The 13935-nt window shown below is 49.6% G+C and overlaps 1 protein-coding gene across 9 annotated transcripts in view; it reads right to left on the reverse strand.

Moving 5' to 3' along the window:
* RGS3 (regulator of G protein signaling 3) overlaps positions 1 to 13935 on the reverse strand; it is a 138436-nt gene that overhangs the window by 110307 nt on the left and 14194 nt on the right. For all 9 annotated transcript variants that reach the window (XR_011254196.1, XR_011254197.1, XM_069575359.1 and 6 more), the window contains exons 2-5: positions 8475 to 8525; positions 5064 to 5122; positions 3928 to 4022; positions 2887 to 2955 (exon numbers count right to left, since the gene is read on the reverse strand). Coding sequence is in view for 7 of the 9 variants with exons in the window: in XM_069575359.1 (XP_069431460.1) it covers positions 2887 to 2955; positions 3928 to 4022; positions 5064 to 5122; positions 8475 to 8525 (274 nt within the window). In the remaining 2 variants the exon portion in view is untranslated. The remainder of the gene's footprint in view (positions 1 to 2886; positions 2956 to 3927; positions 4023 to 5063; positions 5123 to 8474; positions 8526 to 13935) is intronic.

Consider the following 13935-nt stretch of genomic DNA (forward strand, 5'->3'; position numbering starts at 1 on the left):
CTGGGTACCGACTGTCTTCCTGGGTGCTCTCAGCTGCTCGAAATTTACCCCCTCACCTTGGCAGCCACGGCTCCCATATCTCCACAGACCTCTCTCTCCGCTGCGCTCCAGGTCAGCTCTCAGCTGGTTGCCCTCCAGGCACCTCCAACCCGCCCTATCCAAAGCTGCTCTCCCTTCCCCTCCAGTGCATTTTGACTTCTCTAGAGACATCGCTGGCCACCCACGAGCCATCCTTGGCTTCTCCCTCTGCGCTCACAGCCAAATCACCAGTAAGCACTATTGGTTTAGGCTGCTAAATGCATTTGAGTCTGTTTCCCGCCCCTCTATCCCTAAATCATCTCTCTCACAGATCACCACAAGACTCTCCCAGCTCCTCCCCAGCCTTCCCAAGACTTACCAGAGTGATAGAGCTAAATACACCCCTGTCATTCCTCTGCTCAGCACCCTTCAGTATCGCCCCATCACCAGATTCTCAAACACCAAACTGGCTGCATGAGGTTCGCCCTGAGAACTTGTGTAAATGCAGATTCCTTGGCCCTGCCCTAGAAAATCTGGACTTTATCAATCTGATGTGTTACCTGGGAACCAAGGTTCCCCACAAGCATCCCCAATAATTCTGATGCATTGCCAGGATTGAGAACTACTGACCCTTTGGAGAAACTCAGACTCCAAAGAAAACCTATAGACTCATCTGTTTAGTTTACACTATCCTCTTCATCTTATCTCCAGCCAATCCCTACTTTTGTAATCGACCCTCCAGCAACACCAAGTTTGCAAATCCCGCCCCATGCTGGCCCTGTCCTCTGTACTCTACCCGCTGAGACTGAAGACTCCAGGGTCTAAATACCTGGGTTTCCATCTTGCCTCTACTGTTCACTGCTATGTGACCTTAGGCAAGTTACTCCCTTTCTCAGCTTCAGTTTCCTTTTCTGAAAACTTAAAAACAAACATGGTACTTTCCTTAGAGCTGTCTTAAGAACTAAATGAGATAAGGCACTGTTAACCCCTGGCTTGTGGCTAAAGTGAAAGTGAAGTCGCTCAGTCGTGTCCAACTCTTTGCGACCCCCATGGACTATAGTCTACCAGGCTCCTCTGTCTATGGGATTTTCCAGGCAATAGTACTGGAGTGGGTTGCCATTTCCTTCTCCAAGGGATCTCCCCAACCCAGGTCTCCCGCATTGTAGACAGACGCTTTACCATCTGAGCCACCAGGGAAGTCCTGTCCCAGAGGTCCTCTCCTAAGCAGGATAGTCTCTGACTGACCCCATGTGTCCCCAGCACCTGCAACAGAGTTGCCACGTGGGTGGCCATGAAATGGCAGCTCAGTGAATGAGATTACAGCGCCATGAGCACCAGTCCATAATAACAAGTGGATACTCTGCTGAAGGACAAGTCTTTCACTATGCAGGCTGTCGTTCAGCACTCAGTCATGTCCAATTCTTTGTGACCCCATGGGCTGCAGCACACCAGGCTTCCCTGTCCTTCACTATCTCCAAGAGTTTTCTCAAACCCATGTCCACTGAGCCAGTGATGCCATCCAACCATCTCATCCTCTGTCACTCCCTTCTCCTCCTGCCCTCAGTCTTCCCCAGCATCAGGGTCTTTTCCAATGAGTTGGCTCTTTGAATCAGGTGGCCAAAGTATTGAAACTTCAGCTTTAGCATCAGTCCTTCCAATTAATATTCAGGGCTGATTTCCTTTAGGACTGACTTAGGTTGCATCTTGTTCTCCAAGGGACTCTCAAGAATCTTCTTCTCTAGCACCACAGTTCAAAAGCGTCAATGCCGGTTGAGGAAGGCTCAACTTGAAAAGTTATACTGGCTATCAAATTTAGGGTACCAAAAAGCACTGAGCCCCCAAATATTCTCTGGGTCTAACCTGGTGAGTTGAGTCGATTTTCATTCACCTGGGCCCCTTGTCAGTCACCATTTTCAGTTCTATGACTGCTGGATGGATGTTACTGGCCACAGAGTCTCCCAGATTTCTTGCAATGCACCAGCTGCTCACAGTGGGCCACACAGTCAAGTGCTCTCACTCTCTTCCCTTCCCTCAGCAGCCAATTCTCACCCTCACCACCCAGCAGTCCCGCTCTGCTCTGTACTGGCCGCCATGATTCATGACCACATCCACCTCCTGGGTCCTGGGCTGCCTGAAAGACTGACCTGTGTGGATCCTCCTACACACAGCTCTGCAGCTCCTGGCCTCCTCGTGACAGCCTGAGCCCACTGAGCATGCTCCTGCCTCCCTGCCTGAGCTAGTGCTGTGCCCCTGCCTGCCACGCCCTTTCCAATCTACTACTTTCCTTGTCTCATTCTTGCGCTCCACCCCGAGTTGAAGATCCCACTTTTTGCATGAAGCCTTCCTTGGTCGCCTCAGCCCATAACGAACTCTCCTTCGTCCCATACTTACTATCCTAGTACTCACTGCATTTCTGTATTCATTCACTCAATAATCACCAGATATCTACGTGCTAGGCACTGGGTACAGTGGTGACTAAGAGAGAAATGGGCCTGTGTTTCATGGACCTTCTACTCCCGTGGGGCTGAGCCTGTGCGTGCTGTGACTATCGTTTGTCTCCACGCAGAGCCTGTTATCCCCTCCTGAAAGTAGGTGGCTTGGGAACAGAAGCCACACGTAGGCTGGCTGGCATTTCAGTGGCCAAGACAGTGTCCTGTTGACCCCAAGGTCTCAGTAAATGCACCTTGCTAACATGATCCAGGTGGCATCACCTGGAGTGACAGGAACTCACGGGGGTGGCGGCCTCTCATTTAACCACTTACCATTCATTCATCCAAGCGCTACCTGAGCCCCCACTATATGCTAGCTGCCTAGCTGCCACCCACAAGCCCAGAGCAGGTCTCCCCTCAGCTCAGCAGTTCCCCTCACCTGGAGTCACCTGCCCTGTTCCACACAGTGACCAGGAGGCGCTTCTGTTCGTCTTCCTCTTGGACAGGACTGCAAAGCAAACCACACAGAGTGTTAGCAGAGCCAAGCTCTGGTCCAGACCCACACAGTCCCTCATAAAGGCAACTCTTGGAAATAACCTGAACATCCAATCATAAGGAGCCGGTTAAACAAACTAGAGCCCAAATAGAGTGGGGTGTGCATATTTATATTCATGAAAGAGTTTACATTACATTGTTAAGGATGAAAAGGAGGTTACAACATGATATGATACAACAATTCCATCTTTGTAAACACATGCCCACACAAATTCAAAGACCTGAAAAGAAATGCCACAAAACATTTCAGTGAGTAGCAGGCCTAGAAGTACTTTCTCTCTTCTTTCTGTGTACCGACCTTTTCTATTTTTCTACCATAAGCAAAATTACCTGGTGTAGTAAGGAAAATAACAAAATATGATTAATCTTCACTAATAAGAAAATACAAAATGTCCATTGCCTTTCCATTGGCCCCAGAGTTCAGGGAGGAGGGAAAGAAATAATAATAATTACACCACCAGACACTGTGTAACACTGTCTCATTTACACCTTCGCTCTCTCTGAGCTCCGTACTATTATTAGCCCCATTTTACAAATAAGGAAGCCAAGGTTCAGAGAGGTTAGCAAGTTGGGGAGGGACGGGTGGGGAAGCAAAACAGCCCTCAGCTTGGAAAATTCCTCCTGCTAAAGGAGAAAGTTTGGTCCGAGGCACAGTGGGAAATTGCCTTCTTTTTTCAGGGGCTACCAGCCTCAGGCTGGGCGTTTTAGTTCTGAGAAGCAGCCACGTGATACCTTATCACTGTGGACCTCGCTGCCGGGCCAGGTGCCAGGGATGCGAGGATACAAGTGAATGAGAAAACAAAGACATCCTTTAGAAGTCACTGTTTTTCTGCTTAGATCTGGTTCTAGAGTTGGCAGACAGAGTTGTTTCACCTAAACACTCCTTGCCTCTCCTCTCGAGGACCCAGCCACACCAGACTCTTACAAGAAGAAGTGCTCATGGAAGATGGGATCTCTGCAGTCCGGAACAGTCTGTGTCTTCTGGCAGCATAGTCGATTATCCTCAGGGATCAAAGAAATCTTGAATTGGAGAAAAGTAAGGGTTAGAGGATGTCAGAGCCACATAATCACCTAAGCCTGATGGCAGACTCTGTGTATCTCCAAGTTAGTCTTCTCCAGCACCCTTCAAACCAGCCTCTGTAGAGGGCAGAGTGGAATCCTCCAGATGCCGGGAAAGAAAGAGGAGCCCTGGGCCGGAGGCACTATAGTCAGATGCTAGGACAGGGCCTCTTGGGGTGGTTACCAAGGAGGCAGCCCCAGGCCCAGGCAGAGATGGGGTACAACCTGACGACCTCTGCTCTTCCTCCAAGCAGAGAGGTTTCCCCTCAAAGCACATAGCCTCTTGTCATCTTAGTCCCCAGCAGCTGCCAGGTGCCCCCTTCCCAGGAGGCTCCAGGTCAGCATCCACCAAGACCCCCCCCCCCGCCCCGCCACCGCATCCACACTCCGATCCTCATGTCATTCGCCACCTGCTTCGGGTTCCCACCCTGCTCCTGAATTGGCCTCTTACCAGCCTGGGGGCTGCGGGAAGAAGGCAGAGTGGTGTGCCTGACACTTGACCATCATGCTTTGGGAGGTGCCTGGCCTTTGGCTCCAGCTGGAAGTGGCCTCCACCCACCCCCACCCCTGCGGTGTCTCTGTTTTCACTGTAAGGTCTCTGTTCAGAAGGACCTTCCAGCCCTCAGAGATCCTCTCTCCACCCCACCACCCAAACTGCCATCCTGCCTCTGGTTTGGGGGAGGAGAAGGGTGAAGACATTGCTTTTCATGAGAAGGTTTTGGATCACCTCTGGATTTCCACTATCCACAGGCTAAGGTGCGCACCTACGTAGTGAGGCACAAGCTCACCCATAAGGTTCCAGTCCTTGCAGGAAGCTGGTCTCTCTTAGCTCAGGGCCCCTCGCTAGGCCTAATAAATGCCTACTGACCAAATGATGGAACTGTAGCTGCCACGCTGAATGGCCCCAGTTGCACAGATATGCTGGGACCTTCGAACTCAGTGTGGTCCCTCACCAACCCCCACCCCATTCATGCCCACCCCGACATCCTGCTCATCATATACCTTCACGTAGGAATCACAGACGCCAGGTTCCTTGCTCATCAGGCCTTTGCCTTCTATGACTAAACAGAGAATAAAAATGGGGTAGGGGGTGGGAAAAATCATTACCAGGCTCTTACTTTGCATAATGACCATTGGATATTAACCCCTCTCTGGTCCTGCCCACTCCCACCATCTCCAACACTCAGGCAGCACCTTTGCTGAGACGCTATAGGATTCAATTCCCTGACTTCCCAGAAGAGAATGTAAAGTTTATAGAGTCCAAGCCCTCATTTAATGGCAAACATGAGGCTATGAGGCAGCAAGAAAATTGCCCAGTCACAGAGCAATGGGAATGACAAAGCTGGGTTTAGATCCCCACCTCTAGACTCCCAGTCCAGTGCTATCCCACAAGACTACCTCCTGGGATGGAGGCGCCAAGCTGGAAAACTTAGCCTGTCACTTACTAGCCATGTGAGTAAGCTGCTTCACCCAGCAGACTGAATTTGCCCTTTTTTTAATGGGTCAGTGATAACAATGGGCTGATACTAATATCCACTTCACATGCTTGTTGCTGTGCAGTCGCTAAGTTGTGTCCAACTCTTTGCAACCCCATGGACTGTAGCACGCCAGGCTTCCCTGTCCCTCACTATCTCCCGGGGTTTGCTCAAACTCATGTCCATTGATTCGATGATACTATCCAAACATCTCATTCTGTCACCCCCTTCTCCACACATAGTAGTGGCCAGATTAAATGAGATCATGTGCTCATGATCTGCTAAGGTGCTTAGGTAGAGTAAGAGTTACTAGAGTTACTGTAACTAGAGTTACTGGCAAAGTAACCGCTCAAAAAGATTTGCTAAAGAAAACAAGGAGAGACAAAGGCAAGGGATAGGTGCGGGGGGAGGTGCTGCAAGGCATTATAAAGGCAAGGGATAGGTGCCATGAATGCCAGTGTGGCTCGTTTGTCTGAGGCCTGTAGAAATCAGACGGTAGACCTGACAGAAGCTGAACCTCTTTTCTCTTTTCTTTTCTGTTTGGTTTTGATTGAGCCCTAGGCCTTGGCTCAGACGGAGCCCCTGTAGTCTGAGGCATGAGGCCTGGGGAGCCAAAGGAGAGAGGGGGACGGGCTGGAAGCGATGAAGGGCCTGAGACTGGGGCGAAGCAAAAGCAAACTGTGTGGGACAAATGGCCTGGGGGAGGCCAAGACACACTGGGCAAAGACTGCTCAGCTGGAGCAGGCTCTGGCAGGCAAAGCGCCCCCCTCCACCGGTCCTTGGGAACTGCACCGTGGTGCCCCCAAGGCCAGGACCAGAGGACCCCCGGCGCCTGCTGGTCCATCCTGCCTGGCATCCTAGTTTCTGTTCCTGCGTGTACCCTTCCTGTGGGTGTGGTTGCTACTGAAGCCCTGGGTTTCCCTGGCCCCCCGTGGAGGGGAAGCCGATCTGGTCTCACTCTCACTACACTCCCGTCTGCTGCAGAAGCCTGCTGTGCCCGGACACACCGGGCATACAGCATAACTGGGATGAGGACACAGAGCAGAAGCAACAGCCCTGCAGGTGGGTCGGGGGCGGCTCCTGGGAGGGAAAAGCGAGGCAAAATGAGCCTTCCTTCCTGAGTCTTAATGAGATTAAGACAGGCACATTTCTTACAACATCAGAGGAAGGGAGACTTACTTTTCAAAAGGCGTTCAAACAGAAGGTAGGCTCAGAAACAAGGAACCACGGGCGCAAAGACAGAGGCACGAGCAAGCCCGATATATTCAAGGGGTGAGGGGGGCACAAAACTGGATGGAACGGGGGTGGAGGGTACCTGGAACAGCAAGAGCCAGGAAGGTGGGAGAAACAGGCAGGATCTGCTGGGCCAAAGAGAAGAGTAGGGCCATGACGGGAGCTCAGTAACTACTTGTGTGCTGGGTGGAAGGATGAACAAACGGATAACTGGTGGGTAAAGTATAGAACCCTCTGGGCGGCACATCAGACCATCACAACCTGGTCCCAGCTCACCCCTACACCCCTCCGTGCCACAGGCATGTTAGACAGTCTTTAGTGCATCGTGCCCTCTCTGACCCCCGGCCTTGGCGCCTGTGGCTCCCCCTTTGTGGAGTGCCTGGCCCGCCTGCTCCCCTCCTCCTGGCTCAGGCCCCTTCCTCCTTCAGGACGGAGTGCGGACATTACTCCCTCTGCCCAGGTCTGCCAGCCACCCTACCAGCACCACCCAGAGGTGGGCTCTTCTCCTCGGCGTCCACAGCCCCTGGCACAGGGACGTGCTCAATCACTATTCAGGGAATTTATGGTTTTCTGTATTACTTAACAAACACTCATATAGGGTTAACCACATGCTGGGTACTGTCCTAAGTGCTTTACTAAAATTGACTCCTTTAATCCTTGTCACAGCCCATAAGATAGGTACTATTATCATAAGATAGGTACTAATATCACCATCCAGCAGATGAGAAGCTGAGCTTGCTTAAGGTCACTGGAAAAGAATCACAGCCAAGACTCAGACACAAGCGGTCTGGTTCCAAAAGCAGTTTGATCCCTGGGTCAGGAAGATTCCCTGGAGCAGGTCATGGCAACCCACTCCAGCATTCTTGCCGGGAGAATCCCCATGGACAGAGGAGCCTGGCCGACTACAGTCTGTGGGGTCACAAAGAGTCAGACACAACTGAGCAACTAAGCACAGTCTGGTTCCAAAAGCTTCCCTGGTAGCTCAGCTGGTAAAAAAAATCTGCCTGCAATGCAGGGGATCCCTGTTCAATTTTTCAGTTGTGAAGATCCCCTGGAGAAGGGATGGGCTACCCGCTCCAGGATTCTGGGGCTTCCCTGGAGACTCAGATGGTAAAGAATCCACCCACAACACGGGAGACCTGGGTTTGATCCCCGGGTTGGGAAGATCCTCTGGAGCAGGGCATGGCAATCCACTCCAGTATTCTTGCCTGGAGAATCCCCATGGACGGAGGAGCCTGGCAGGCTATAGTCCATAGTGTCGCAAAGAATTGGACATGACTAAACACGGTTCCAAAGACGGAGCTCTACCTGTGTTCCTACACTGTGACGCTAGCTGTGATGCCACACTGCCATCAGTGAATGAAGGAACAGATGAGAAAGCTGCAGAGAGAGGAGGAAAGCAGGAGAGGGGGAGGCGAGGGAAGCACTTCTGTGGCCCCACTCCAGTGGAGCCAAGGAGGATGCTGAGTTGCCAAAGACTGCTCCAGCCTGCCATGGACTCCACACCGGGCCGGGACCGGGGATGGTCTCTAGGAGCCCCAAGTGAATACCCATGTTTTTTCCTATGACCACTTGGCAGGACACTATACAAAGAGGGGAAAGAAGCCTTGGCCACCATAACACTTCCACTCATTCCTGCTCCACGCGGAAGGTCAAGTGGCCCACCCCTTTCCCAGTGAGCCCCGATGCACACAGCCATACTCACCGTGGAGCAGCAGAACCCGGGCCTGGGCATCAATGGACAGCTTTAGCTGACCTGAGGAAACAGCAAGAGAAACAACTTCACCTCGTTTCCTTGCCAGGTGAAACACGGAGTGACATTGACAGGTATGCGCTTTTGTTCATGTGAAGCGATTCAAAGTTTCATATAGTCTCGGGGTTGAAAGGGAGCTCAGAAACCACCTAGTTAAGCCTCCTCACAACCTCAATATCTCCAGTGGTGGTTTTCCATCCTAATCTTACGCTCCCCTGGTGATGGGGAGCTCACTACCTTACCAGGTAGCCAAGCTCTCACTGTTAGTCAGAAAAGTTGTTGCATCTGCATGAGAGTAAGGCTCGATTTGAGAGTTAAGGACCCTGGGTGGGCCTCAGTCAGGAGTCCACACTAAGGGACGGGCCAAAGCTCTCCAGCTGTGCAGACAGCTAGGCTATGTTCTGGGAAGGCAGTAACAATACAGGTACATGGGATGAATGAGTTGGGGGAAAAGCAAACAGAAAGAGATCAGCTGTGGGCAGAGAGATCTTTCAAAGTCAGTCCCACTGCCCACAGTCCTTCCACAGGATCCTGACCTCCTTCAAGAAACACTGAGGAGACTTTCTCTGACCTTGGCACAGAGATTTGCTACTCAGAGTGAGGTCCAAGAACCAGCAGCGTGAGAAGCATGGAAGCGTGAGAAGCATCTCATGAAGCATGGGAGTTAAAAACTCAACATCTCAGGACTTCCCAGGTGGTCCAGCAGTTAAGACTGCTTCCAGTGCAGTGCACCCGGGTTTGATCCTTGGTTGGGGAAGTAGAGCCCACGTGCTGCAAATCAACTAAAGATTCTGCATGCCACAGCTGGGATCCTGTGTGCTGCAACTAAGACCCAGCAAAACCAGATTTTTAAAAATCCAGCATCTCAAGCCCTGGCCCAGGCCTACTGAATTCGAGTCTACAGTTTAACAAGATCCCCAGGGAGTTGCATGCACTTTAAAGGTTGAGAAGCCCTGGACCAGAGCATACTGAAGAGTCTCTTAACATGCTTCTTAGTTAGGAGAAGGCCTTCTTAAGCAAGACACAAGAATGTAGAGGTCACAGGGAAAAGAGATAAATTTGACTCCATGAGACTTTTTAAATGTCTGTTACAATTAAACGTATCATAAACAAACTTATGAGACAATGCAATAGAAAAACAAGCAAAGGACAGCTAACTGGAGATTCAGAGATGACAAAACGGCCAATAAACATACAGAAAGAAGCTCGAGCTCGTGGAGATCTGAGACATGCAAATTCACAATAAAATATCATCTTCCCTCAACCTGCCTGGCAAGAAATCTAAGAGATGATAATGTCAAATGTCAGTAAAGACAAAGGAAAACAGATACCCTCAGGCCCTGTTGGAGGAAGTATAAATGGAGGGTAATTTCTGACAATATCTATTAAATATAAATATCCTTATATTTCAACCTAGCAATTATACTTCCAGGCAACTATCATAGACAAAAACTCAAGTGGCTCTTATAACATTGTAAAAAATTGAAAATACTCAAAAACCCCATCAATGAAAATCATTAAATGAACCAATTATAATTGTGCTGTGGGATAGTATGGGCCGATATAAAGAAGGGGAAAATGCTATGCATTCTGGAATAGGAACATTATTGAGACAAGATTATTATTATTTTTTTTTTGGCCATGCCAAGAGGCATATGGGATTTTAATTCTCCAACCAGGGGGTCGAACCCATGCCCTCTGCATTGGAAGCATGAAGTCTTAACCACTTGACTGCCAGGAGGTCCTGAGACAAGTTTTTTAGTGGAAAAAAACAAATCATGGAACAATACGCATAATATATATCTCTCTGTGTTTGGTGTGGTGTCTGTGTCTGTGTGTGTGTGTGTGTGTGTGTGTGTGTGTGTGTTCTGAAAGGATGTCAAATTAAAACCAGTGATCACCTCTAGGGAATAGATTGGGAATTGGAGGGAGGGAAGTCAAGAGGAATCTCAATCTCCCATTACTGGAGTTGTTGTAACAATACAAATATATCCATGACCTATAGCACTTCTATAATTAAAAATAAATTAAGGAGGAAACACACGGAGAACAGACTTGTGGTTGCCAAGGAGGAGAGCAGGGAGGGGAGGGAAGGAATGGAAGTCTAGGGCTAGCAGAGGCAAACTGTTAAATATAGGGTAGATAAACAGCAAGGTTCTGTTGTGCAGCACGGGGAACTATATTCAACACCCTGTGATAAACCCTAGTGAAAAAGAATATATATACACAAAACTGAGTCACCTTGCTATACACGACAATTCAACACAACACTGTAACTCAACTACATATACTTCAGTAAAATTTTTTTAAAAAACTAAAGAGGAAAGAAGAGAAAGAGAGAAAAGGGGGAAGCAAGAAAGGGGAGGAGAGGGGAAACATGAAGATAATCGAAGGACAAGGGCTGGAATACAGACGAAGAATTGAGGGGCGGCGTGGCGTTTCTCCCGTGGCTTTGACAGTTTTTATTTTTAAAAACACAATATAAAAACAGAACATCAGGTCATCCTCATAGGCATCCAGCAGCTCTCCAGAGAGACAGAGAGAGGACCACGCTCTTTGTCCTCAATGACATGTGGAAAAAATCGTCTCTCAAGTCAAATAGACTCCTCCTAGAACCTCAAGAAGCCACTGAACTCCATCTACCCCGTGGACACAGGGCTTGCAGAGAACCAGTACATCAATCAGAAAGCCTGTATCTGCTCCATCCATGACAACCTTGTTTAGCAGTTATCTGCCTCTGCTTGATCACCTCCAGGGATGGGGAGCTCACTTCCTGAAATGAGAGCTCTTTCCTTTTTGAGATAATTCTGGCTGTTCAATACCCCATCTCTATAGAGTTAAATGTGGTCTCTTGGTACCTTTCATTGACTGGACCTCACTCTGCAGTCTCTAGGCTCTCTTCTTTAGATCAAAGTCTAAAGTCTCTCCGCCATTCCTCAGGGCACAATGAGACATCCCTCATCATCCCAACTCTTCATCTCTGGACATGCCCCATGAAAGTGGGCTGGTGGCTGGGGTTCACATTTTGTTGGTGGCTGCAGGAAGGGCAGGCAGAGCACAGAAAGGAGGGAAACTCTGCATCTATAGCTCTGCAGCAGTCCACCAACCACTATGATCTTGCTTCTCAGACTCTGGACTGTTTAAGCTACAGTCCCAAGCAATTTAGACTCCAGCCAACCCCGATCCAGCTCTTCACCCATCCGAAATCTCTGCTGCTTTCCTGCCCAGGACACTGATCTCAGAAGCCCAGGAGGCCTGTTCCAGTTCCAGCCCCAACGACCCTTGTCTCTCAGAGCCACAGTGTCCTCGGCTGTGGGGTGGAATAATAATAGGGGTTATCACACTCTCTGAGCTGTGTGGGAATCAGATAATGCTGGAGGGTGAGGAGGTCCTTGATGAAAGGCGCCAGGAGAATCCACAGTATTATTAGCTCAAGGTCAGAGCAATTACCACTTTGGGGCTCCCTAGAGCTGAGAAACCTCCTACAGAAACTGCCCGATCCAGTATGGGGTGGGAGAGGGAGGTTGGCAACAGACAAATGTGGCCAGAAGCCATGGATGGGATCTCATCAACCCAAAGGCATCTGTGTTTAACACATTTTCTTTTTCTGAAACTCTACCAATGCAAACTCTGCACAGCCTTTGACTGTGTGGATGACAACAAACTGTGGAAAATTCTGAAAGAGATGGGAATACCAGACCACCTGACCTGCCTCCTGAGAAACCTGTATGCAGGTCAGGAAGCAACAGTTAGAACTGAACATGGAACAACAGACTGGTTCCAAATAGGAAAAGGAGTACATCAAGGCTGTATATTGTCACCCTGCTTATTTAACTTATATCCAGAGTACATCATGAGAAATGCCGGGCTGGGTGAAACACAAGCTGGAATCAAGATTTCTGGGAGAAATATCAATAACCTCAGATATGCAGATGACACCACCCTTATGGCAGAAAGCGAAGAGGAACTAAAGAGCCTCTTGATGAAAGTGAAAGAGGAGAGTGAAAAAGTTGGCTTAAAGCTCAACATCCAGAAAACTAAGATCATGGCATCTGGTCCCATTACCTCATGGGAAATAGATGGGGAAACAATGGAAACAGTGACAGACTTTATGTTCTGAGGCTCCAAAATCACTGCAGATGGTGACTTCAGCCATGAAATTAAAAGACGCTTGCTCCTTGGAAGAAAAGTTTTGACCAACCTAGACAGAGTATTAGAAAGCAGAGACATTACTTTGCCAACAAAGGTCCGTGTAGTCAAGTCTATGGTTTTTCCAGTGGTCATGTATGGATATGAGAGTTGGACTATAAAGAAAGCTGAGTGCAGAAGAATTGATGTTTTTGAACTGTGGTGTTGGAGAAGACTCTTGAGAGTCCCTTGGACTGCAAGGAGATCCAACCAGTCCATCCTAAAGGAAGTCAGTCCTGAATATTCATGGGAAGGACTGATGCTGAAGCTGAAACTCCATTACTTTGGCCACCTGATGCAAAGAACTGACTCATTTGAAAAGACCCTGATGCTGGGAAATATTGAAGGTGGGAGGAGAAGGGAATGACAGAGGATGAGATGGTTGGATGGCATCACTGACTCCATGGACATGAGTTTGAGTAAGCTCCGGGAGTTGGTGATGGACAGGGAAGCCTGCAGGGCTGCAGGTGTTCTGTAGTCCATGGGGTGGCAAAGAGTCAGACACAACTGAGCGACTGAACTGAACTGAACTGAACCAGTGCAAAGCCAACCTGAGCCCAAACACATCAGGCTTCCCATGGCCACTAGAACCACTGTGCTGCCCAACACCTGTCACCTTCCAATAGCCCTCTCCTAGAAATCGGAACCAAGAAATCTCCCAACACAAGGGGTCACTAATTCCATTTGATAAACTTATGCTGGCCCTCTGCACAAAGGCCTGAGGGAGGAAGGGCAGATCTGAACAGCGCCTGCCCTCAGGGAACTCAGAGCCCAGGGGCTAAGGACAGGGGCCTGAGCAAGCGCAAGAGTGGAGCCAGAGCAGAGGACAGGCCTGGGGTGTAGACCCACTCAGAAACCAGGTGAGTCTGCACAGCTCCACACAGCTCCCCTTCCAGGGCCTGCAAACAGGGCTCCTCAGGGAAGGCCAGGTTGCCTACAGCCTGTTACAACAGAGAAACCAAACCCAGCAGCCCAGGCTCCAGGCCCCCAGGGGCAGTACAACCCTACTTCAGCCCATCCTCAGGCTCACAGATGAAGGAGGGTACGATGAAGTGTGGGAGCCTTCCCTCAGCCATGCCCGTCCTCTCTGTCCTCCCCCTTAGCACAATCCATCGAATGTCTGTTGCTGTGGTTCAGTTGCTAAGTCATGTCCAACTCTTTGAGACACCATGAACTGCAGCACACCAGGCACACCCTCCCCAGAGTTTGCTCAAACTCATGCCCA

The sequence above is a fragment of the Ovis canadensis genome, chromosome 2 (genome assembly GCF_042477335.2).
Source record: "Ovis canadensis isolate MfBH-ARS-UI-01 breed Bighorn chromosome 2, ARS-UI_OviCan_v2, whole genome shotgun sequence".
NCBI classification, from domain to species: domain Eukaryota; kingdom Metazoa; phylum Chordata; class Mammalia; order Artiodactyla; family Bovidae; genus Ovis; species Ovis canadensis.